Source organism: Ursus maritimus, unplaced genomic scaffold (assembly GCF_017311325.1).
Source record: "Ursus maritimus isolate PB19 unplaced genomic scaffold, ASM1731132v1 scaffold_16, whole genome shotgun sequence".
In the NCBI taxonomy this organism is placed as follows: Eukaryota; Metazoa; Chordata; class Mammalia; order Carnivora; family Ursidae; genus Ursus; species Ursus maritimus.
Genome location: NW_024424008.1, coordinates 49253015 through 49278985, shown reverse-complemented (window position 1 = coordinate 49278985; position 25971 = coordinate 49253015). Strand labels below are relative to the sequence as shown.

The window sequence follows — 25971 nt, the reverse complement described above, 5'->3', positions numbered from 1 at the left end:
CACTCCTCACTGAGCTCGAGATCATGACCTGAGCCAAAACCAAAAGTCAGATGCTTAACCGACTTTGCCACCCAAGTGCCCCTCTTACTCATTTTTCAAAAAACATCTTTTATGTACCAGGCAAGATGACCAACTGCTGGGGCACTGGCATTGAACAAGTCCCATTTCTTGTGGAACTTACTATCTAACTTCTTTTTCCTGAGCTCTGCTTAAAATACAGCATGAACATAAGTACTAAAATGATAATACTTTGCAAGATACTTTGGAAATTGGTCATGTGAAGGTTGAAGCTCTCACAACTAATATTAACAGAATTGTCTGTGGGAGCAGTTCGAGGAGTATTCTTCATTTTCCGATTTACTGATTCTTGAGTTAGCTATACCAAGTGTACTACATGGATCAAGATAGTTTAAATATTCTCAAGGTATTTAATAGTTTCTCCCTTCCTGTTAAAAGGGAACTTAAGTGCTACCACGTCCTCTGGCACCTTCTACAATCAAAGAAGTACCACTCTCTTGTACTCTGAATTCCATCCCGCTTGTCTCCTCAAGGTTGTTCTGCAATTATCACCTCTTTCCTGCATCCACAGTTTTTCTCTCACATCTGGATTGGTCTCATCAACCTGTTAAACTATTTTTTTTAAGATTTTAATTAATTAATTTTAAGTAAACTCCATGCCCAATGTGGAGCTTGAACTTATAAATGCCGAGATCCAGAGTCCCATGCTCTACTGACTGAGCCAGCCAGGTGCCCACAAGTATCTTAATATAATCCTTCTTTAAAAAAAAGAAAAAGAAACCTTGACCTCATGTCATCCTCCAGCGACTGCCCAGTTCTCGGTTCCTTCTCATAGCAAAACTCCTTGAAAGTGCTGTGTGCCATTGCTGTCTCTACTTCCTCACCTCTCTCTCCTCCTTAGCCACTGCCGCTGAGTTTTTATCCCCCTGGTTCTACTGAAATAGTTCTTACCAGAGTCCTCAAGGAGCTCAGTCTTGCCAGATTGAGTAGATAATTCTTGGTCCTCTGGGCAGCATTGAATCGGCTGACCACTCCCTTCTTGAAACATTCTTTTCTTGGATTCTGTAACACCACGTTCCCCTGCTCTTTTCTTAAGTCATTGGTCTTAATTTTCAGTATTCTGTATGGCTTCCCTCCTCTGCTTCACTTTCCTGAGTGTTGGGGTCGTCTAGGAGGCCGCCTTTGGCTGCCTTCTCTGTCTACACCCTCTTCCTAGGTGATCTCATCCAGACCTCGTCTACATGCCCAGGGACTACTAAGTCTTTGTCTCGAACTCTGACTACTTCTCGGAGTCCCAGGGTTATATAACCAAATGCTTATTTGGCATTTCCACTTGGGTAGTAAAAATAGGAGTAGTTAGCATTTATTGAGTGTTTACTACGAGCTAGGCAGTCCCTTACAGATTCGGAGTACCTTACATTGGTCATTTTACCTAATCTTGACCACCTCTGAGGTAGCCGCTGCTATTCCCAGGCAAGAAAACAGGTACGCATTGAAGCCCTTGGATATCTAATGGGTGTCTTATACTTACCATAGCCAAAAAGTCTTGATGTTCTTCGTCTTTCTCTGTGTTTGGGAATGACTCTGCCATTTACCCAATTGCTCAGGCCTAAAATTGAGGAGTTACTTTGATTGCTCTCTTTTATGCATATCCCAAATAACCCACCAGCAAATTCTGCACCACCTCCAAAGTACGTGAAATCCAGCTTCTCATTTCCACCACCCGCACCCCTGACTTACCCGTTATAATCTTTCGGCCGGACTATTCTGTCATCTCCTTGCTTGTGTTCTTATCTCGCCAAAGTTTGTTCTTCACACAGCAACTATGTGCCCCAAGTGTAAACGAGTCAGATCTTAGTATTCCCTCTCTTTAGATCTGTCAGTGGCGCCCCCTCACCCTCCATCCCCCCACTGCCAGAATAAGTCCAGATTCCTTCCTGTGGCATCAAAACCGTACAGTCTCTGGCGTCTGGTCAGGTCTGCTTCCCTGACACCATCTCTTCTCATTCTCACTCATTTTGCTACAGAGCCAGGCTGGCCTTATTGTCTGCCGTCCATGCCAGGCTTACTGCTGTCTCTGGGGCTTTGCACTTTCTATCCAGCAAGAATACTGCTCCACCTAGATCTTTATACGTCTGTCTTTTCCTCATCATTTAGGGCGAAACCAGGGTTCAGCAAGTTTTTTCTACAAAGGGCCAGATGGTCTCTGTTGTAACACTCACTTCTGCTGTTGAAGTGCACAGGCAGCCACAGACAGCACAGAAACGGACGAGCGTGGAGATGTTCCAATAAAACTTTATGTCCACTGAAATCTGAGTTCCATATAATTTTCACATGTACAAAATACTCTTTGATTTTTTTTTCAACCATCTAAAACACTAAAAACCATTCTTAGGGCATGGACTGAACAGAAACAGGTGGCAGACCAGATTTAGTCAGTGGCCCATAGTTTGCCGGTCCTCGGTGAACCATCACTTTGGAGAAGCCTTTCCTGACCACAGGAAATAACCCCCACAGCTAACTCCCACCATTGCCTTGGTCTCTTTACTTCTTTGTTTTACGATTATTTTCTCTCTCCACTAGGTTGTAGCCTCATGGGGCAGGAATTTTGTCAGTGTATCTTTAGAGTCTCAAACAGTGCCTAGCAGTTCTCAGTAAATACTTGCGGAGTGAATGGATCCTAGTCACATTCAAACCATGGCTGCAGACCGCGATCTGGTCTCCCTCTATTCAGTCTCTTTCCTCTCTCATTCTGTGTGTGTGTGTGTGTGTGTGTGTGTGTGTGTGTACGTACACCTTCTCCAGAGTAAACTTCAGAGTAATGCTTTTTCTACATTTGAGAACTAGTGGTAGCTCCCTGCTGTTCATTGTATCAGCTTTGACCCTACCATCCCAGACTTGACAAGGTTGATACTTCATTTGTCTCTTATCTTGACCCTGCTGTGGCTGCCCTTTCCTGCATCAGATTTTCTCCCCATTATTGTGCCCTCCCATTTATTCTTTTTTTTTTTTTAAGATTTATTTGAGAGAGAATGCATGTGTGAGTGGGGGGAGGGGCAGAGGGAGAGCATATTCAAGCAGACCCCACCCCCAACCCCCTACGAAGCGCGTAGCCTCGTGCAGGGTTCAACCCCATGACCCATGAGATCATGACCCCAGCTGAAACCAAGAGTCCCGACTCCCAACCGACTGAGCCACCCAGGTACCCCATCCCATTTATTAATTAGCCATTGTCCATGATGCGTGTCCTTCAGAACTGTGTTCTAAAAACTCCTGTAGGTTATAAGCTTCTTTGAGAGAAGCTGGAGAAATCTGTTGTGTTTCTCACCTGACAGATGCCCATATAAACAAAGTTTTGCCTGTACTTTCAGAGAAATTCCTCAGCTTACTCCTGCCCATGAACTTCTTTGCAACTAAATCCTTGCTTAACCCCTTTCCTAAAAGAAGAGAATTTCCCTCCATTGTGCTTTGTATTCATTCTCTCCCAGTGCTGATGCCTTCTCCCAGTGCTTTTTCCATTTATTATCTCTTTGCTTTTGAGGATTTTTCAATCTCTTTCCTGCTGCTGTGTTCCCCTTTGGCATATAAACATATTCTCCTCAAGAAATAATCCTCCCAAGCTGGTCTCTCCCTTGCTTGTGCCCTATCTCTTGTTTCCCACATTGACTGAGTCTTTTCAAAAGACTAGGTTATACTTATTTCCATTATGTCACTTAAAAAAAAAAAAAAGATTTATTTATTTATTTTAGAGAGAGTGCGTGCATGTGTAAGCAGGGCAGGGGGGTGGGCAGAGGGGGAGGGAAAGAATCTCAAGCAGACTCCCCACTGAGCGCAGAGCCTGACACGGGCCTGATCTCATGACCCTGGGATCATGACCTGAGCCAAAACCAAGAGTTAGAGGCTCAACTGACAGCTACCCGGGCACCCCCCATTTTGTCACTTTCCAGTCACAGCTCTACCCACTGCAGTTGGCTCCTCCTGCCTCTAACACTGCATAAAAGTTGGCCGTGCTAAGGTTAGGGGTGATCTCCCAATATTGTTCTCCCGCTGTACAAGTCTCAGCCCTTACCCAGCTTGACCATCCCTTCCTTCCCTTGACTATTGTGTACCTACCACACGTGACCTTCCTCTTTGGCCATTCTATTTCCATCTCCATCCTTGGCTTTCACCTTTATGTTGTTAAGTGTAGGCATTCCATAGGCATCTGCCATTGACCCTCCTTTTCTCTCATTATTCTCTCCTTGGGTGGGATTTTTTTCCCCATAAAACCATATGTGTTTTCTCCAGATCATTTTCCTGTCTTACAACTTGGATGGACATTTCACATTCAAATATCTGAAGTGATCTCCCTCCCACTTCTATAAACCTTTCTTCCTTCTTGTATTCCCTATCTTGGTAAATATCGCCACAAACCTAATCAGCCCAGGCCAAACACCTGCAAGTTTTTATTCTTTCCATTCCCTTAACCCTTCATATCAAAACTTTGTCTGTTTGCCTCCTGTCTGCGGAATCTGCCCTTTTCCCTCAATCCCCAGTGGTACTGCTGTCATTTTACAACTGTTCTTCCTGCCTCTGGTTGTAAAGGCAGTCTCTGCTTACCCACTGCTGTCATAGTGATCTTTTGAAAATACAAATCTAATCATGCTTCTCTGCCCGCCTGAAATCACTGCTGACAAGCTGTAGAGCCTTCAGGATGAGGCCCACGCTTCCCTGAAGATGGGCTTCAAACTTATGAAGGCATTTAACACGTTTCATGACCTGCCTCTGCCTTTTTTACCTCCCTTCAGCATCTTACGCCCCTTGTCCGCATCAGCTAGGGCCTCAGCCATTCTACACTGTTGGTACTTTCACTCCACGCCACGTGCTCTTGTCCCTCCGTGCATTTGTATGTACTCTTCTCTCTTCCTGCAGTATCTCTCCCTGACCCTGATTTCTCATCCTTCAAAAGTTAGATTAAGTTTTCGTCCTTTCTTGTAATGGCTTTCCTGACCCTTTCTCCTTGATTGGGTTCGTCTTTCTGCTGAGCTGCTGTATTCATTCCATTAGCACGGGTATTCCTCTAGCATAGCAGGCAACCCACTGTATTCCATTAATTTAGTCATCTATTTTTTTTAAAGATTTTATTTATTTATTCATGAGAGGCAGGGGCAGAGAGAGAAGCAGGCTCTCTGCAGAGCGGGGAGCCTGATGTGGGACTCGATCCCAAGACCCCGGGATCATGACCTGAGCCAAAGGCAGACGCTTAACTGACTGAGCCACCCAGGCACCTCTCATCATCTGTTCTTAATAGGCTAGCAGGTCCTGGAAGGCAGAATCTGTCTTCTATGTTTAGGTGAGTTGTCCTCATCCCTTAACCCAGAAATGGGCTCACATATTTGAATGAATCAATGAATCAATGAATCAATGAATGAATTGGTTTAGTCTGTCCTGCTAGTCTGAGGACATTCTCCCATAGCATTCTTAAAAGGAAGAATCATTTTGTCTAATTATTTGGAGTCTACCAGTATTTTCTACTACAGTGCTATTATCACAGTAGCTACTTAATGTTTTATAAACAATTGTGTTTCTTTTATTTTCATTTTACATTTATTGAGTGCCAAGTTTGTGCCAGATACTGGGAATACAAAAATAAGTACACTGTCCCTATCCTCAAAGAGTAACACTCTAGAGAAGGAAATAAACATGTAAACACATTTTTAAAAATCCCTTATGCGAATTAAGTACTAGTAATTATGTGTACATGTCTTTAAAATGCAACATCAAGACCTTGGTGTTTTAGAGCTAGAAGCCGGAGACACAAAGGGAAATGTACCAGCAGAAGTGAGAGGTGACTGGAATAAACTCCCAAAGGAGCCATGTTACTCCTTTTTACCTAGAACTGAGATACACAGTATGCTTCTGCGATGTTCCTTCATCTTCTTTGGTTGTCCTTCGTGATCTTAGTTCTCCTGTGGCCTCCTCATATGATGAAGCCATATCTGATGATACCAAAACTTAGAAGCTTCAAATTTCAAAGAATTTCAAACAATTAAAGAGTATTGGGGTGATTTTGATACTGTCTGTGGTTATTGATGTTAATCTCCAGTTGATTCACTGATAAACCTTTGTAGTTGAAGAACTTTGATTATTCAAACTCTTAAGACTAAACATTTTGGAGACCGAATATGCGAAGATACGGTTGCTAAGGGGCATGTCTGAGAAACCTACCACTTATTCGGAGTCTCTTGCTAGAAAAGAAAGAATGTGAGCCGATTTATCCTAGACCTTATTCGTCTGAGGCTGGAAGTGGCTGAGCTTGTTTATTTAATAGAAAAGTTTTCAAATTAGCTTTGGAACCTCCACCTTAGCCTGGGAGGTGAAGAACTCCAGGTGAGTAATTTTTGCTCTGACTATGGTAAACTGGGAAGAATTTAAGGGAGGAACTAAAAATCTGTGTATTTTAGTTGGGGATAGGGAGGAAAAGGCATTGAGGTCGATCAGTTGAAAGTTTATCAGATCCCTGGTGTTACTAGGAACTGTGTCACGTCTAATCAGTACAGATGGTTTAGGTCTCGATTACCTAAACTCTGATTGCTAACGCTGGAGTGGTGCCTAGTTGCAGTACTGAGGGTTGGAAATACACATTGCCGTCCTTTGGAAGGATTTTGAAATTTGTTGAATGTTTCCTATGAACCGAATACTAATATAAGAGGAAGAATGAACTGTTCCAAGATGTAAGCCAATTTTTTATTCCAGAATACGAGTTACATAGTAACTATCCTTCACTGGCATTGGTTTTTGAAAGGAAGAATGAAATTGTGCACCTGCCTGTCTGCCTTTAGATACTTTTTGGGAGCAGGAATCATGTCTTACTTATCTTTGCATCTGGAGTAGATACCATATAAATGGCAAGCATGTAAATGGTTTTTGAATGAACGAACAAGTAAAAGAACTGGCGCTTTGTTTGAAAAGTTGGCTCGGTAGTACATAATTCCTTGAAACAGAATTTCATGTATTTTTCTCACATGTCTTCTTTATATTCTATTTGTAAACATTATTATCTGAATACTTATTTTGGGTTCACTTAGGTTCTCTTGTGCAAAAAAGTATATTCCTGTTGCCCCATCATTTACAAATAGAACCAGACACTAAAGAATTAAAATTCTTCCATTAAAATAAAAATCCTCAAATGTCAAGGTACTTATAAGTAAAGTAGAATGTAGTAGAGGTATACCTGGTCCAGGTATGCCAGAAGTTCTCAAGTAATTGGTTACCCTAGAGTTAGCGGTATGGGTTATAAAGACAGACATTCTACACATTTATTATTTTTTCAATTAGATTTGATTCAGGAAGTGACATCAGGTAGGTTTACTGCATTCTTGATATGACATAACAGTGTTTTACAGTGCTCAACTTGGCAAGGATATTTTTCTATGTTTGGGGGAAAGAGAGTGTTAAAATCTTGGCAATCTGGACTCCAAGGACATCACTGTTCAGAAGGCATTGGTTTGATGGCTCTTCCCTGTACTGTCTTGGAATGCTGTGCTCATCAGAGAAAGCCATACTGAAAGGAAAAGTATGTGTGACGAATGGCTGTTTGGGCCCAGTTCCCAGGAATACTTGATCATGTGTGGCCTGGTGTCTCCTGTCCTTTCTTTCTCCAGGGCTGTCCAGGCTTATGATGCTACAGTGCCAAACGTGGATTTAATTGTAGCTCCCTTTGTTGGCTTTTTTGGTAGACATTTTGCCTTAGTTTTTTGATTTTAGACAAGTCTAAATCCTTGGGAGGCCCGCACTGTTACCTGGTTGACCACATCTTCCAGGAACCCCACGTGTGAAAGACGGTGATGGGAGCGAGATGAGAGGGAGACAGGAAGGCCTTCCACTGAGCAAGCTCTCTTGTAGCAGCTCTTTCCCAGAGCGTTCTCGACTTGGCTTCCCTTAGATTTCTTTCCTTTTTTTTTTTTTTTTCTTTCTTCTTCTTCTTCTTCTTCTTCTTTTTAATGGCTCTTACTTGGAAGTTCAGAGTCAGAAGGCTAGAGCTCTTTAACATAACAATGCAGGCTTTTGTTTTTGGCTTAACTGTCTGGATTATTTAAACAATGGGTAGTTATTTTTTTAAGCAAGCTTGAAGAAGTCAGCCTATATTTCAAGCGAAAAGAAAGTTCTTGGGGGAAGTGGAGTCTTTTTTGATTGCTCATTCTTTTCTTATTCCAACTACGAGATCATAAGGAAAGAGTTAACGCTTTTTGTCATGTTGGAAAGTACTCGTGAAATTTAAACATTGGCAGTTAGTTCAATTACCGCTTGACAGCTCAGTAGTACTCTGTTTTCCAGCGCATGGCAATTGGGATTGTATAGTTAACATTTTGTGAAAGTTTGAAATCCAGAAGTGACTCACTAAGGCTGATGGTGAACATAGCAGTGTGGATCTCTTCCATTTCTTTTAAGGATTAATGATCTTTCATTACCTAACCTGTTGGATACTTCACCTGTTAGTTATTATATGCATAGTTGCTAGAACTCTCCCTGCAGCCCTGGGAGCATCAAATTCGTGCATGTAGCAGTGTAGTTAGTCCCCGGGTGAAGTGTTGGGAAACCTCCAGGCGTCTTTGTGAAGTGTCTAGAATAGCATGTGGTTCCATGAGGATAATGCAGGAAAAGAATGAATTAAATCAAACTTTAAGGATCTGAAAATGGGCGTCATGTTAACTTTTGTGGTAGCTGAAAGAATAGCACATTTTGTACTGGAGATGATTTATTTGATTCCTTTAAATATTTATAATTTTACATTGTAGCGATTTTGGTAGGAAGTCTTTGTAACTAACTGTATAATCTTGGGCAAGTCATTTGGTCCCTCCAGAGTCAGTTTCTAAAACCACATCAATAATGAGAACTACAGTATGGATGTTGCCTTATAATTTCCTGAGTGATCTTACATAATTACATAATTTACATAAATTATTTCATTTACTCCTTACAACACTTCAGTAAATGAAGACATAGAGACATAAAAATAGTTAGTGACTTGTCTAATATCATATAGCCGGCAAGTGCTAGAACTGAGTCCTCAGTAAGGCCTGTGTGCTCCTTAGTCACGTGATGTGCCGACAAGCGAACTGGGCCCCTCTGAAATGCTAGGGTACTGTCATTTTTGTTGTTGTTGTTTTTGACTTTTTTTTCTTTTTTTCAGCATTTGAGGCAGCTTACCATGGGGCTATTTTCTTTGCCTGCTTTTTTTCTCAAAGTACATTGTAGGATTGCTATTTTAAATGTCCTTTTTTCCTGCCCAAAAGTATATTTTAAAAATTAACAGTCTGGGGGCGCCTGGGTGGCACAGCAGTTAAGTGTCTGCCTTCGGCTCAGGGCATGATCCCGGCGTTCTGGGTTCGAGCCCCACATCAGGCTCCTCTGCTATGAGCCTGCTTCTTCCTCTCCCACTCCCCCTGCTTGTGTTCCCTCTCTCGCTGGCTGTCTCTGTCGAATAAATAAATAAAATCTTAAAAAAAAAAAAAATTAACAGTCTGGGGGCGCCTCGCTGGCTCAGTCGATAGAACATGCGAGTCTTGATCTGGGGCTCAGGAGTTCAAGTCCTATGTTGGGCATAGAGCTTACTTAAAAAAAAAAATTAACAGTATGGGAATTTCCATTATTGTGACAGGTTTTTGGATTAGTTGGGTCTTGTGAGTTTGGGCTTCTTTTTCTTTCATGTTGTCGTTTGCAAGTGTAAACTCTGAAAATCATTCCAGAAATTTATTTGGGGTTAAGCCTCACATGTATGAGGTTGTCCTAACTTGTTTTAAGACGAAGAGGTAGATTTATTCTTATTCACAAATAATATTCATAATAAGAATTTAAGTTTAATTTAATGATGAGAGAAGAGACTGTAAAAAGCACCCTACTCTGTATTCTTTAAATTTCGGTTTTACACATTCTTGGAATTATAGTGCTTTTCAGACAAATCTCTTTGAAGAGGGTAATTTCAGGTTTTTCTTAAATAGTTAAATGCTTTGATAATGTTAGCAACCTCAGAACAAAAACCTTAGATTCTAAGAACTGTCTCTCAGTTGTGTAGTTTGCAAGGTCTTGGACTCAACCGTTTTGCTCCTTAAAACATTTAAATTTAAGAGCTGAACCTGCTAATTTGTCTAGAAGGTTGCATGTATCTTTCCATATAGTCCTGACTAATAAGTGGTTGGACAGATTAGCACCTGACTCTAGCTTTACACTAACTGGGAAGACAACTTTCCAGAAAATTCACAGATGTTGTCCATATGCATGTGGTCTTTGCTCTTGAGAGGAAAATTTGGGGCTTTAATTGTTGGAACATAGTTTGGGGCTTGGCTTATCAGTCTAAATTGGAGGTTAAAGAAAATCTGTCTTTCAGTCTTTATTTTATTCTTGTTGTATGTGGCTTTTGTTTCAGGAATCTGAAATTCTGTCTCTCTCGTCTCTTTCTGGGGAGAGCTCAGTTTCTGAATCAGTGAATTTCTGTTCATCAGTTTGTTTAAATAGACTACCTTTCTTGAGAACTTGTCAAAATAAGTTAAATCCTTAAGGAATTTTTTGAAAGGGCAGGTTAAAAGTTAGATGTAAGGGGAAGTTTTTGCCTTTTGCCTTTTCCAAGTATAACAGAGAATAAGATGCTTCCCTGAGTTCTTCTTGAATGCATGATTTCGTCCTGTATGCGGTCAGTTCCTGATCCCTTTCACAAACGCTGCTGCCCACCATTAAGTCTCTTATCACAGGGCATTTTAAAGTGATGCCATAAAATGCATGTTGAGAATCTTTGGATCTCAAATGTATAGAAATCACATCCAAATGTCAATTCCTGAGTTAAGGAACTGACAATTATGGCAATTTCAGTCTCTATTAATATTTAGTAGACAAGAGATTATGATATGGTTTATGTTATTCCTTATGTGTGTGTAAATTTATCTACTTGTTGAAAAGATTTGTTTGTTTTATTGGGGCTGTATATTTCTGCCATTGTACTGATTTGCTTACTTGAATTAAAGCCGTTCTTTAATTGTTTTGGGCTGTATCTATAGTTTGAAATTTAGGCCTGTCCCCTGTGTACTGTGCACCAAAGATAACATTTCAGTGCATTGTTCAATTACTACACAGCTCCTATTTGCCTGTAATGAAGCTGTATGACTGGGTCCATTGATTTCAATATTATTTGTTTTATATTATCCGTATAAATGATAACGATTAATATATAGAGTCTAATTTTCCAAATTCATTTGTTTCTCCTCTGGGCATTTCTTTGGGATATGTTCACACTTGTGTTTTTGTTTCTGATTTTAAAATAATTTTCCTTTGTTGTAGGATGAGCAGTTCTTAGGTTTTGGCTCAGATGAAGAAGTCCGAGTACGAAGCCCCACAAGGTCTCCTTCAGGTATGGCCACTTAAGTGCATGGTGCCTTTTGTTTGTTAAGAGACCATGGCTTCCCCTTTCCCCTTGCTTTCTTTGCCTGTAAAGGATCTTAAATACTGCTGGGTGGGGGGGGGGCGCTGTACATCCTTCCCTTTCTCTCACAGTAAGTAGAAGAAGGCTTATGAACTAGACCTCTTTACTGGGTTCTTCTTTGTCAGGCCACTTATGCTTTATTCTTTATTATGCTTCTCTGTGGGAACTACTTGAGGCATTGGGGGGGGTCGATTTCCATGGAATGACTAAAAGACCTGGTAGTTGAATTGAAGGTAACCTACTCAGAGCATCCCCAGATTCACAGATTTTGAATGATACAGTAGTATATACAACTTTGGGAATAATCTGACTGTTGTTTTTTACAGATGAAATTTGGTCTACTGTTGTCAAAGAACTAAAAACAAAATATTGGCACTGTATGAAACTATTTTATCTCATTCTCGAAAGGCTGTATTAAAATAAAGAAAATAGAAATGATATGGGGTTATTTCCATTTTTAAGCACTATTTGTCATTGTTCTCGCCAAGAAAATATCTAAATGTCTTGAAATTCTAGACTTTGAGAAGTTTCCTGAAAGACAATCAGTCCTCAGTGGAAATAGCATGCAATGGCTTGCAGAATTCTAGTCTGTATAGGAGAGGGACCTTCTGAGGAAAAAAACCATTCCCCATCTGTGCTGCTATTTTGACTTCTCCTATGGTTTTCTTTGCTCTGATTTGGATGGGCAGTCTAGTTAAATAGGATGTCGCCAGTGGTTTTGCTCTTCGACAGTGACTTCGTTCTTGATGTTTGTTAGCATCTGGCTTCCATTTAAGAGTCGTCGTTGTTTGTATAGTAATCTAACGCAAACACGTAGCAGTATCTTTTTTCCCAAGTGGCGGGAGTGTTGCCATCCTAGTTGGGAGGAGTTAGCCCGTAGTACCCCAGTGTCTGTGCCAGTTCGATGGTAGCCATGTTCTCTTGAAGATGCTATGAAATCCTGAAACCTCATATAGCAACATGATTTTAGAGATCATCCGGTCTGACCCTTCATTTCTAGATGACAAAATGAGGCCGGGAAAATACATGATGGGGTTACTCATAGTTGACTATTGAGTTCTCTGAATATGTTGTGGATTAACAGAGCTGGACTCTTCTCTGTTCTGGTTTTTCTCCTTGTCCACCAAAAAATTCTTTTAAAAATTGGATAGAAGAGGTTTTCCGGATTAATAAAACCCTATGAGTGGCCAGGTTCAAGTCTAGCATGATGATAAGGAATCTTGCGATATACTTCTGGGTAGGATTAATTCACAGCCCTTCCTTGAATGATTATCACTCTACCTTGAATGTTGTCCTGTTGTTTTTGTTTTTTAAACCATCTGGGTATGCTTCATTATTTAAGAAATGAAACTTAGTTTTCCTGCTGTCTCCTAATCCATTACTTTTGTTGTAATTAGTATATATTGAGAATGGATTTATGAATCCTTAATGTATTAAAGGAAGTTTCAAGTTAATTGGTGAGAAAAACATTTATATTTCGAAAGCTCAAGGGTAAGACCTTTGTTGATTTCTGTTCTGTTAGGAGGTTGGTTCCATAGTCTAAAATGTTCGTCATACTGGCATAAATCTCTTTTGATGCCTGTTAGGGGAGGTCTTAGTCTCTGAAGAATGTTGAGTCATAACCGACATTGGAAAGTCATGAGGGAAGAGAAGATGTGATAGACCAGGAACCTCTTAATCCATTTAGAAAATCCAGGTTTATGCAAAGAAATTTTGAAAACTTATCAAAGTCTCTTGATAAAGTAGCAAATTGAGCTGATTTATAAATGAGCAAATTCCTTTTATTTAGAATAGAAGAAGTCTGATTTAATAAATTGTTGATTCGCTCTTGACGTCAATTAGGGTTAAATTTTTTTTGTGACTTGGGACTAACTAGTTCAAGAACCTGTAAGTAGGGGAGTAGATTAACGGACACATCATCGTGTCACGTCACTGATGAGTTCACATGCCACTGAGTTCAGTGATCTTATTCTGATGTCTCACGAATGAACATTTTTCTATTCAATAAAGCTTTCTTAGTTTACTTTGACAAAACAGACTGAAACTGTAGGAAGCTGAGCTGCCCAGGTGCTTTCCCGACAAAAGGTGGTATGTTATTGATTGAAGAGCTCCTCGTTCAAATTTATTAAAGCCAAAGTTCCACCAAAAAGATGGGATGACTTACTATGAACATGTTCTCAAATATTAATCTTGGTGGCTAGGATATGGAAAAGGTGGCATAGATTTTTTTGTAAACCTATTTTTTTTCTTAATTCAAAAAATCCCCTCACTCACCTGAAATGGTAGGAAGATCAGTTTTGCTTATTAATCACTTGGTTGAAAATCTGTTATCATTATCTTAGTTGTTCTGTCCCAAAAGTTAGATGTTCTAGGTGAAATGTTATTTACTTGGTTTCTTTGAGGCAAGTTTTTGGTGAAATTAAGATGTTTTATTGACTCACTAGACCCAGGGAGAGGTCAGTACAAAATGGCTTGTGCTAAAGTATATTCAGCTTAGTCACGACCTGAACTACAAAGCTAAATGTATGCTCTTCATTGTTTAATTTTTATACACAGTTAAAACTAGCCCTCGAAAGCCTCGCGGGAGACCTAGAAGTGGCTCTGACCGAAATTCAGCTATCCTCTCAGATCCGTCAGTGTTTTCCCCTCTAAATAAATCAGAGACCAAATCTGGAGATAAGATCAAGAAGAAAGATTCTAAAAGCATAGAAAAGAAGAGAGGAAGACCCCCCACCTTCCCTGGAGTAAAAATCAAAATAACACACGGAAAAGACATTTCAGAGCTACCAAAGGGAAGCAAGGAAGATAGCTTGAAAAAGATTAAACGGACACCTTCTGCTACATTTCAGCAAGCCACAAAGATTAAAAAATTAAGAGCAGGTAAACTCTCTCCTCTCAAGTCTAAGTTTAAGACAGGGAAGCTTCAAATAGGAAGGAAGGGGGTACAAATTGTCCGACGGCGAGGACGGCCTCCATCGACAGAGAGGATAAAGACCCCTTCAGGCCTCCTCATTAACTCTGAACTGGAAAAGCCCCAGAAGGTCCGGAAGGACAAGGAAGGAACACCTCCACTCACAAAAGAAGATAAGACAGTAGTCAGACAAAGCCCTCGAAGGATTAAGCCGGTTAGGATTATTCCTTCTTCTAAAAGGACAGATGCAACAATTGCTAAGCAGCTCTTGCAGAGGGCAAAAAAGGGGGCTCAAAAGAAAATTGAGAAAGAAGCAGCTCAGCTGCAGGGAAGAAAGGTGAAGACACAGGTCAAAAATATTCGACAGTTCATTATGCCTGTTGTCAGTGCCATCTCCTCACGGATCATTAAAACCCCTCGGCGGTTTATAGAGGATGAGGATTATGACCCTCCAATTAAAATTGCCCGACTAGAGTCTACACCGAACAGTAGATTCAGTGCCACATCCTGTGGATCTTCTGAAAAATCAAGTGCAGCTTCTCAGCACTCCTCTCAAATGTCTTCAGACTCCTCCCGATCTAGTAGCCCCAGTGTTGATACCTCCACAGATTCTCAGGCCTCTGAGGAGATTCAGGTGCTTCCTGAAGAGCGGAGCGAGACCCCCGAAGTTCCTACTCCACTGCCTATTTCCCAGTCCCCAGAAAACGATAGTAATGATAGGAGAAGCAGAAGGTATTCCGTGTCAGAGAGAAGTTTTGGATCTAGAACAACGAAAAAACTATCGACTCTGCAAAGTGCCCCCCAGCAGCAGCCCTCGTCCTCCCCGCCTCCGCCTCTGCTCACTCCGCCCCCGCCGCTGCAGCCAGCCTCCAGCATCTCCGACCACACACCGTGGCTCATGCCTCCGACCATCCCCTTAGCATCACCGTTTCTGCCTGCTTCTGCTGCTCCCATGCAAGGGAAGCGCAAGTCTATTTTGCGAGAACCGACGTTTAGGTGGACTTCTTTAAAGCATTCTAGGTCAGAGCCACAGTACTTTTCCTCAGCAAAGTATGCCAAAGAAGGTCTTATTCGCAAACCAATATTTGATAATTTCCGACCCCCTCCACTGACTCCTGAGGATGTTGGCTTCGCGTCCGGTTTTTCTACATCCGGTACTGCTGCTTCAGCCCGATTGTTCTCACCACTCCACTCTGGAACAAGGTTCGATATGCACAAAAGGAGCCCTCTTCTGAGAGCTCCGAGATTTACTCCAAGTGAGGCTCACTCTAGAATATTTGAGTCTGTCACCTTGCCTAGTAATCGAACTTCTGCTGGGACATCTTCTTCAGGAGTATCCAACAGAAAAAGGAAAAGAAAAGTCTTTAGCCCTATTCGATCTGAACCAAGATCTCCTTCTCACTCCATGAGGACAAGAAGTGGAAGGCTTAGTACTGCTGAGCTGTCACCTCTCACCCCGCCGTCTTCTGTCTCTTCCTCGTTAAGCATATCTGTTAGTCCTCTTGCCACTAGTGCCTTAAACCCGACTTTTACTTTTCCTTCTCATTCCCTGACTCAGTCTGGGGAATCTGCAGAGAAAAGCCAGAGACCAAGGAAGCAGGCTAGTGCTCCAGCAGAGCCATTTTCATCTGGCAGCCCCACTCCTCTCTTCCCTTGGTTTACCCCAGGCTCTCAGACTGAAAGAGGGAGAAATAAAGACAAGGCCCCTGAGGAGCTGTCCAAAGATCGAGATGCTGACAAGAGCGTGGAGAAGGACAAGAGTAGAGAGAGAGACCGGGAGAGAGAAAAAGAGAATAAGCGGGAGTCAAGGAAAGAGAAAAGGAAAAAGGGATCAGAAATTCAGAGTAGTTCTGCTTTGTATCCTGTGGGTAGGGTTTCCAAAGACAAGGTTGTCGGTGAAGATGTTGCCACTTCATCTTCTGCCAAAAAAGCAACAGGGCGGAAGAAGTCTTCATCGCTTGATTCTGGGACTGATATTGCTTCTGTGACTCTTGGGGATACAACAGCTGTCAAAACCAAAATACTTATAAAGAAAGGGAGAGGAAATCTGGAAAAAAACAACTTGGACCTCGGCCCAACTGCCCCATCCCTGGAGAAGGAGAAAACCCTCTGCCTTTCCACTCCTTCATCTAGCACTGTTAAACATTCCACTTCCTCCATAGGCTCCATGTTGGCTCAGGCAGACAAGCTTCCTATGACGGACAAGAGGGTTGCCAGCCTCCTAAAAAAGGCCAAAGCCCAGCTCTGCAAGATTGAGAAGAGTAAGAGTCTAAAACAGACCGACCAGCCCAAAGCACAGGTACTTTTTCCCATCTTGCCTGTTAAACTCTACGTAGTTTATCGAGCCCTGTTTTAGGCGAAGTGTTTCCATGGTAGCTAGTTCTGGGAATCAGGGTCAGAGGAGGTGGTGGCATTTGCAGTGGTCCTTCAAGGACTGGTAGGATTTTGATAGGTAGGAAATGACAGGGGAGACTGTTCTTTTCCTTTTCTCCTGAGATCATGACCTGAGCTGAAATCAAGAGTCAGACGCTTAACCAACTGAGCCAGCCAGTCGCCATAGGGGAGAGCATTCTAAACAGGGGGCCCAGTGTGGGTAGAGATGAAAAAGTGTGAGACATGTTTGAGAGGCACGGCGATCGCTGGACCGGGATGCACAGGGAGGTGGTGACTTAAGACTGAAAGGTAGTCTGTACTTCATGGGTTTGGTGAAGTGCAGTACTGTGACTTAATGTTGAAGGTGCATTTTTGCACCTGCATTTTGTAGTCAGATTGTTTTACTGTTGTTTACTATAGAAAACGGGTGGGAGGGCTTCTCTTCCTCTGAGTGGCAAGTGATTAGAGCAATAGATAATAGGCTTTTGCAGAACACAAATGAGAAGCACTTAGCCTTAAGTTCCAGGCAGAAAAGCTATAGGATTCAGTTCGTTAAGATGAAGACAAATTTTACAAAGAACAGCTTTTTTTTTTTTTTTTTTTTTTAACATAGGTACCTAGGCACTGGCCTTTTCTGAGAAAACCTGATCTTTAGGCGCTTTTAAAAAATTGCCATGTAGTAGGTACATATTTACGCCAACACACCAAGTTAGGTTAAGGTGACCACACGTTTAGGTTTTTCATGTTATTCATCCTAGGGCCATATTTAGCTTTAGAATTTTGCCAGTTGAGAGTTCTAGTAGGAGTATGATGGGATTATTTCTGATACCATTTTGGATTTTTTTGGTTAGCCTCCTAGTGATAGGAGCATTGGCTCTTTAAAATGCGAGATGTTTCTGTGCAGAGCTGTGGCCTTTCATGCTTACATTTATAAGTTGTTTCCCCTACTCCCTCGATTGGGGAAATAGAAGAAATAGTCTGTGATTAGATAAGCCCTGTTAACTTCAGGCCAAACTTTTGGATAACGTAGACTGGCAGCTTGAGCTTTGAGGGGAATTTATTTATTTGTTTGTTTGTTTATTTATTTATTTATTTGAGGGGAATTTAAAGCACTAGTATAATGTGGAATAAAAACTTAGTTGATTTCTGGGTTTTTTTTATTAAAAGCCCTGCCCCCCTTTTTTGCTGCCAATTGTAGGATACAGAACTAGTCGATTTCTGTAGATTGTCATGGCTTATCAGCTGAGAATAGCTAGAGTTGTATGTGTTGATTCTAGATTGTAATAACCTACCAGCTGAACCTTGGCTTCATTTAATTACATTTTCAACATGTATGCTTGCTGTTGTTTGTTTTGACTTGCCTCTTATTCAGGGTCAAGAAAGTGATTCATCAGAGACCTCTGTGCGAGGACCCCGCATTAAACATGTCTGCAGAAGAGCTGCTGTTGCCCTTGGCCGAAAACGAGCTGTGTTTCCTGATGACATGCCCACCCTGAGTGCCTTACCATGGGAAGAACGAGAAAAGATTTTGTCTTCCATGGGGAATGATGGTAGGTCAGGGGTGTCAACCTCGAAGTCTGAACAGACATTTGATTTGTTTGCTGGTCATTCTGGGGATACCTAGTAGTCTCTTCATAGCACTATGTGTTAGTCTGGGTCCTCCAAAAAGCATATGGCAAGGGTGTATTAAGTGTGCAGGGATTACACTAGAGAAAAGGCCCGAGAGAGAAAATGGGAGGGAGCTGGGGAAGGCTAGGACAACGGTCAGGCTGTTGTGCAAGTCTGACCCCAAGAAGAGAGAGGGAGGGAGGGTTGGGCAGAATCTTCCCAGACTATTTTCCCAGAGAGTTTGGCAAGGCTGTCGGGGAGTCCTTGAGCAAAAGCCGACTGTCAGGGGAGTTTTGTGTCTCCCAGGAACAGGGTCGCCTTAGTTTCCCTGCCATGCTCAGTCACTGCCTAGGAGCAACCCCCATGGTAAGTGTGGCCTCGGTGTACCATTGGATTTCAGAGCACAGCTGTTGGGGCCCTTGGTCAGTTAGTTACGTTCCCTGTGGTTGGAGGTCTGTGAGGCACATTCTCATGGTTGCATTTAGGTGATGGGTGACTTAAATGCCAGGTGACTGCTCATACAAAATGTAGAGGTTTAGAGAATCTTAAGAAGCATTCAGTTCGCATTCTTGGTTTTAGGTTAGACTGCAGTGTCTGGATTTGTGCTTTCACCAAGCTGCAAGTTATAGGTGTTTTAAAACATTTAAAGAATTATTTAAAACAGGCTCTGACTTCTACATATGAACATTTTTATGATGACGTATTTCATTTTTGGAGCCCCAATTAAAATGAGGCTTGAATGTATATAATGATATAAATGGATTTTGGGGAATTCCGCCTCTGCTCCCGCGAAGGAATTAGATACTCCCTTAGAACTAACGACACGTTTCTTTAACAGACAAGTCATCAATTGCTGGCTCAGAAGATGCTGAACCTCTCGCTCCACCCATCAAACCAATTAAACCCGTTACCAGAAACAAGGCGCCTCAGGAACCTCCAGTAAAGAAAGGGCGACGATCCAGGCGGTGTGGGCAGTGTCCCGGCTGCCAGGTGCCTGAGGACTGTGGTGTTTGTACTAATTGCTTAGACAAACCCAAGTTTGGTGGCCGAAATATAAAGAAGCAGTGCTGCAAGTGAGTGGGTGTCTTACTCTGCGCGGTTGACCTCTCAGCCACGGAGGGTGTGTGTGTGCCTGGTCCGTTGCAGGGATGGATCCGAGAACAAAGTGGTTGTGTTGAGTCTCCTTGCGGTGCAAGCTTAGTTGCAGAGTTGGATTTTGCGATGTGGCTAGGTTTGGGCTGTCCTCGAATAAGAAGTACTCGAGGCAGTGCTGTCTGGTAGAAAGTCCTGCAGTGGCGGAACCGTTCTCTGTCTGCTAAGTCCATGTGGTAGCCATTAGCCGAACGTGGCTGTGGAACACTTGACGTGTGGTTAGTGGGACTGAGGAACTATATATTTAATTGCATTGCATTTCAATTAATTTAAATTTAAATGACTACATGTGCCTAGTGGCTACCGTATCAGTGCAGCTCTGGGGGGCGTCTACGTAAAAAACTGACGAATTTATATATTTATATTTTCCATATTATAGAAGTTATATATAAATCACATGTATGTATAATTTTTATATATAATTGAGCTATAATTTATATTGGATTTAACTATATATTATAATATCTATTCGTATTATAATTTTTCAGGTCAACTGAAATTAGTTAGTCTTTATGGCATTCAGGAAAAAGTGGTGATACCTTAGTGTAAGACCCTTGGCTTTCTAACTTCCAGAGTATTTTCATGCGTGTGGAGAGTTTTTGATCTGACAGTTTTGATTACTTGATCTTTTCTCCCTTTTTTTAGTCAGTTTGTGGAATCACTTTCTGCTCTTTGGGGTAATTTGTGTTAAATGGATCAAGAAAGTTGCACGAACAAATTTTAGTGACCGAGCATCTCATAACGTGCTTGGCAGCAGGAGTAGATATTAGCAATAGGTATTTGCTGAATGAATGGTAACGTGAAAGTCATTTATAGAAAATGTGGTTGGCGTGGGGGATGGGCTAGGCCGGTGATGGGTAGTAAGGAGGGCACGTATCGCATGGAGCACTGGGTGTTACACGCAAGTAATGAATCATGGAACACTACATCAAAAACTAAGGATGTACTGTATGGTGACTAACATAACATCATAAAAAATTATTATAAAAAATAAATTTAAAAAAAATGTGGTTGGGAGACTTTAGTTCAGGGGAGACAGTTTCTAGGAGACAGTAAGTAGTTCTGTGCTTTGGTTTAGTTTTGGCCTTAAGCAAGAATCTTGTCTCAGTCCCGTTAGTGGAAAGAAGTGAGACAATTCGCTGATCAGCAGAAAGGTACAGGATTGCAATATAGACCTGCACTATAATTTAGGGGTTGAAATGGATTTAGCTCAGTTTTAGACTTCAGAGTAAGTTTTAGTTTCATTAAATTGAGGGGTGAATATACATATCAAAGCCCTGAGATAGACCTGTAGCGATATAGTATCAGACAAAGGACTTGTTGGTTAATTTTAGTCCATTTGTATTCAGATTACCATGTGAATATTAATCTCATAAGGGAGCAGAACCGATTTGACTACAGGAAACACCAGCTGGTCATTTTGTGTGTGCTGCTCGTTAGTGCTGGGTTATAAGAAATTTGAGTCCCATTTCAAAAATAATTTGATATTTACTCCTTTTAGACCCTAAAGGTAGGTAAAATTGCTGATCGAAGCATTCAGAGGCTCAGATTCAGTCTGAGTACTTTTTTCAGCTCTCAAGATGAATGCTAGTAAACGTTCACTGATTCTTGGCAGAGAAATTAACACTTGTTTCAATGGCTTTTCTTCTAAATGTAGTTTACTTTATGGTATCCCTTGTTATCCTAGGATGAGAAAATGTCAGAACCTACAGTGGATGCCTTCCAAAGCCTACCTTCAGAAGCAAGCAAAAGGTAGCGTTGTGAAAAGATCTTCCCCAAATGCTTCCTGCTCTGACGCCACACAGTCATGCATCTAGTGTGAATAGGCTGCTAGTTGTTCGTGTGTTTGCTTGTTTAACTGCTCTTCCCAGCGAGCTGGTGTTTGTTGAAGCTGGGTGGTAGTTACATGAGGGTTCATTTTACTACTCCCTTTACTATGAAATTTTCCATAATCAAAAACATTTTTAAATCCCTTAACAATTCCAGCCCGTTCCAACACAAGTATCCCTGTCTCCTGTGACCAACTTGCTCCTTCCAGTGTCAACTTTAGCCGCAGGGCACTGTGGATAAGATTGTGTTACATTCCTGTGCTTCTGCCTTAGAGAAAGTTTTTCTTACTTATAGATAAATCCTCTTGGTTCTTTCCCCTCAGCTGTGAAAAAGAAAGAGAAAAAGTCTAAAACCAGCGAAAAGAAAGAGAGCAAGGAGAGCAATGTTGGGAAGAGTGTGGTGGACTCTGGTCAGAAACCTGCCCCGTCAGCAAGAGAGGACCCTGCCCCCAAGAAAAGCAATAGCGAACCCCCGCCTCGAAAGCCCATCGAGGAAAAGAGCGAAGAAGGAAACGCCTCCGCCCCAGTTCCTGAATCTAAACAAGTTACCACTCCAGCTTCCAGGAAGTCCAGCAAGCAGGCCTCCCAGCCAGTGCCAGTCACCCCTCCACAGCCACCAAACACAGCACCGCCGAGAAAAGAAGTTCCCAAGACCACTCCTAGTGAGCCCAAGAAAAAGCAGCCTCCACCACCAGAATCAGGTGAGTGAGGAAGGCAAGAAGGAGTTGCTGAACCAGAAGTACCAGCAAAGAACACCATTGTCTTTCTTACACAGCATTTGGAGACTCGAAATGTATATTTTTAAGCCTTTAGTTAAGGAAAATTAGCTCTTTTAAGCTATTTATATGATAATAAAGAAATAGAAGCAAAAAACCAGTTAAGTTGGAGATATTGTCTTAATTTCCTATGTAAAGCCTAGAGTTTCAGTCGGTTTTTGTGTTTTCTGATGCCCCTTTCTTCCCAGGCCAGTAAGTCCTGAGGTGGTCATTGCTGTGTAGCGCGAACTCTGAGTTTAGTGGCGTCTGACTGCAATTTATTTTGAATTCTTTAGGTCCAGAGCAAAGCAAGCAGAAAAAAGTGGCTCCTCGCCCAAGTATTCCTGTAAAACAAAAACCAAAAGAAAAGGTGAGGAGAGATTTGTTTCTCTGCCATTGCTCAGGGATGTGTTCCACTCTGTAGGGACATAGTCTTATCCTTGACATTTACGTGATTGAGTGAATGAAACGGCGTATCTGCTTCCCTGTAGATGGCAGTGGACTTTCTTAGAATGAACAAACTGCAGGTTTAGACTTTAGATCATTTTGTTTTTTGTCTTTCCCTTGCTTTGTGGCCTTCTGTGCTTAGGCTGACACCACAGGCCGCTTACTGTGATTGTTTTTTGGCCCAGCATCCTTTAGCGACATTCGTCTACAGCAGGCCCCTTCCCTGTGTCCACTACGTTTACTATGTGGAGAGAGAGAGTCTTTAAGAATCTTTTGGCTTGGGGCACCTGGGTGTCTCAGTCAGTGGAGCGTCCGACTCTTGATTTTGGCTCCGGTCGTGATCTCAGGGTCGTGGGATCAAGCCCTGCGTTGGGTAGCACAGTCTCCCTCCACATTTCCCTCTGTCCCTCTCTCTGTGCGCGCATGCACTCTTCCTCGTTCTCAAATAAGTAACCTTTAAAGAAAATGTTTAAAAAAAAGAATCTTCGGGTTCTTTCCGCTGTCTGTCTGTGTCCCCATAATGGTGTGCGTGAGCGTCCTGGCCGGTGCTCTCAAGACTGTCAGCAGTGCCAAAGAGAGGCAGGTGCCAGGGTCTTAACTGTCTGGCTTCTGACTGCGGTGCTAAAGCGTGGTAACACTGACAGATTGAAATCACTGATGGTCACAGAGCTGTGAACACTGTTGTGACCATCCTAGACAGCTTAAACACGAGTGGAATGATCAGCCCCACATTCGATGTGCAGCTCAAAGATGTAGAAAAACGGCAAAATAGACTATTCCCATGCTGTCACTTCAGTTTCATGGTGCCAACCACGTCAGCTGGCATCATGGACCACAAAGAAGCAAGACAAAAACCCACAGGAGGGAGAGTTCTGGAATTCTCCTAGGGCTGTCCTATATACATAAAAAGCCCCCATGGAAAAAAGGATCTGTGGGATACTTGTGTTGGAAACGTGTTCTCCAGAGCTATTAGTAAGGTTTGCTGTTTGCATTGTTACCTGTTGCAAGAGTGAAGGCAAGTAGGACGTGGTTTTGTTCTTTATCCATCTCCTGTCTCTGTAGGAAAAGCCACCTCCAGTCAGTAAGCAGGAGAACACAGGCACTTTGAACATCCTCAGCACTCTCTCCAATGGCAATAGTTCGAAGCAAAAAATCCCAGCAGACGGAGTCCACAGGATCAGAGTGGACTTTAAGGTAAAAGTGTTTCGTGACCATGGAGTGTGTCGCGCGTCATGGACTTCAGATCAAAAGTGATGTTGTCCGAGGTGTTGATGAAAGGGGGAGTTCAGCACCCAGTCAGGGAAAAGAACTACCGTCGGCAGGTGGGTTCAGGTGTGAGGGAGCTCTGGTCAGTGTCGTGAGGTCACCGTTTGTGAGCTGATGGACAAACACGGGCATCAGCCTAAGCGAGACAGTGCATGCGGATGAGAACAGCGTCTGAGGAAGTAAATCTTGCGCGTGGGAATTCTCCAACCATGATGCGTGCTTGAATCAGCAAAACTCTAAGGAAAAGTCGCTCCTGGGATATCTTTGCGTTCTCATTAACATGAATTAAACCAGTAGGTGAGCATTTTAACAGTTTGTGTCTGAGATGAAAATTTTTTAAAGCAGCCATTATTTTTGAACCCACTGAAACGAAGTCTTCGTGCCGCTCTGCTGTCACTCTGATTGTATGCTTGCCGGCCTTGCTCTCAATCCAAAGCTTGTGTCACTGGAACACTTTCATAAACGATCCGTCTCTCTCTCTACAGGAGGACTGTGAAGCAGAAAATGTGTGGGAGATGGGAGGCTTAGGAATCTTGACCTCTGTTCCTATAACACCCAGAGTGGTTTGCTTTCTCTGTGCCAGCAGTGGGCACGTAGAGGTAAGAGAAGCTGCTTCTTGGTACCCCAGACAGTTGAATGGTAGATGACTTTGCTGTGATGAAAGAAATAATTTCTTCTCTCTTGTTGGTGCGTAGCAGGTACTATCCCCTCTTTATTTTTTTATTTTTATTTTTTTAAAGATTTTATTTATTTATTTGACAGAGACAGCCAGCGAGAGGGGGAACACAGGCAGGGGGAGTGGGAGAGGAAGAAGAAGGCTCCTAGCGGAGGAGCCTGATGTGGGGCTTGATCCCAGAACGCTGGGATCGCACCCTGAGTCGAAGGCAGACGCTTAATGACTGCGCCACCCAGGCGCCCCAATTATTTATTTATTTATTTTTTGAAGTAATCTCTATGTCCAGTGTGGGGCTTGAACTCACAACCCAGAGAGCAACAAGAGTCGCAGTCTCCACCAACTGAGGCAGCCAGGCACCCCTACTGTCCTCACTTTAATCCAGCTAATGAAATGCTTTAGAAGTTTTTTTTTAGAGATTTCAGGAAGGAATCTGCTTCTTAGTAGAGGAGCAGAATTATTGGGTGTGAAAGGTTTAATGATCTCTTCTCTTAAATGCACTCTTTTTATTAGAGTTCTGATAGTTCTGCTAACTGTCCAAACATGGCAAAAATGATATAGTGTACTTCTGGACAAAGAGATGGCTATCTTACATTGACTGTCAGAATCCCCTTGTCTGTAAAGAGCTCTTAGCAATTAATAAGAAAAAGGAACAACACCCAGTAAAAAAATGGGCTACGGACAGGAATATGTAATTCATAAAATGAGAAATAAAAACATGGTGGGCGGGGATCATTAAGACTTCTGATGACCTTAAAGCATGATTATAAAGATCATGTGGGAAGGGGTGCTTGGCTGTCGCAGTCGGTGGAACATGCGACTCTTGGTTTCAGAGACTGTGAGTTCGAGCCCCTCGTTGGCCATAAAGATTGCTTAAAAAAAACAAAATCTTTAGGGGCGCCTGCGTAGCTCAGTCGGTTAAGCGTCTGACTCTTGATTTTGGCTCAGGTCATGATCTCAGGGTTGTGAGATCGAGCTCCCATCAGCTCCAAGTCTGCTGGAGATTCTCTCTCTCCCTCTCCTGCTCCCCTCTTCTCCATAAGTAAATTAATAAAATCTTAAAAATAAACTCTTTTAAAAAAATCATGTTGGGGGGAAAAAGATGCTGTGGAAATAGGACTTCCTGTTGGTGGAATCTAAGTTAGTTGTGATCTTTCTTTCTGAGGAGATTGTTCAGAAATATATATTTATCTTTAAAATGAGCATACTGTCTTGGGGGCGCCTGGGTAGCGCAGTCGTTAAAGCGTCTGCCTTCGGCTCAGGGCGTGATCCCGGCGTACCGGGATCGAGTCCCACATCAGGCTCCTCCGTTGTGAGCCTGCTTCTTCCTCTCCCACTCCCCCTGCTGTGTTCCCTCTCTCGCTGGCTGTCTCTGTCAAATAAATAAATAAAATCTTTAAAAAAAAAAAAAATAAAAAAATAAAAAATAAATAAAAAATAAAATGAGCATACTGTCTAACCCAGCAACGACACTCCAGGCATTTATC

General features: G+C 42.2%; 1 protein-coding gene across 2 annotated transcripts in view; it reads left to right on the top strand.

The window, feature by feature from the left end:
- Window positions 1-25971, top strand: part of KMT2A (lysine methyltransferase 2A) — a 79887-nt gene that overhangs the window by 14440 nt on the left and 39476 nt on the right. For both annotated transcript variants that reach the window (XM_040631170.1, XM_040631169.1), the window contains exons 2-10: window positions 11329-11398; window positions 14027-16680; window positions 18127-18304; window positions 19201-19435; window positions 21202-21266; window positions 21667-22044; window positions 22395-22468; window positions 23608-23739; window positions 24297-24410. In XM_040631170.1, the coding sequence (XP_040487104.1) occupies window positions 11329-11398; window positions 14027-16680; window positions 18127-18304; window positions 19201-19435; window positions 21202-21266; window positions 21667-22044; window positions 22395-22468; window positions 23608-23739; window positions 24297-24410 (3900 nt within the window). The remainder of the gene's footprint in view (window positions 1-11328; window positions 11399-14026; window positions 16681-18126; window positions 18305-19200; window positions 19436-21201; window positions 21267-21666; window positions 22045-22394; window positions 22469-23607; window positions 23740-24296; window positions 24411-25971) is intronic.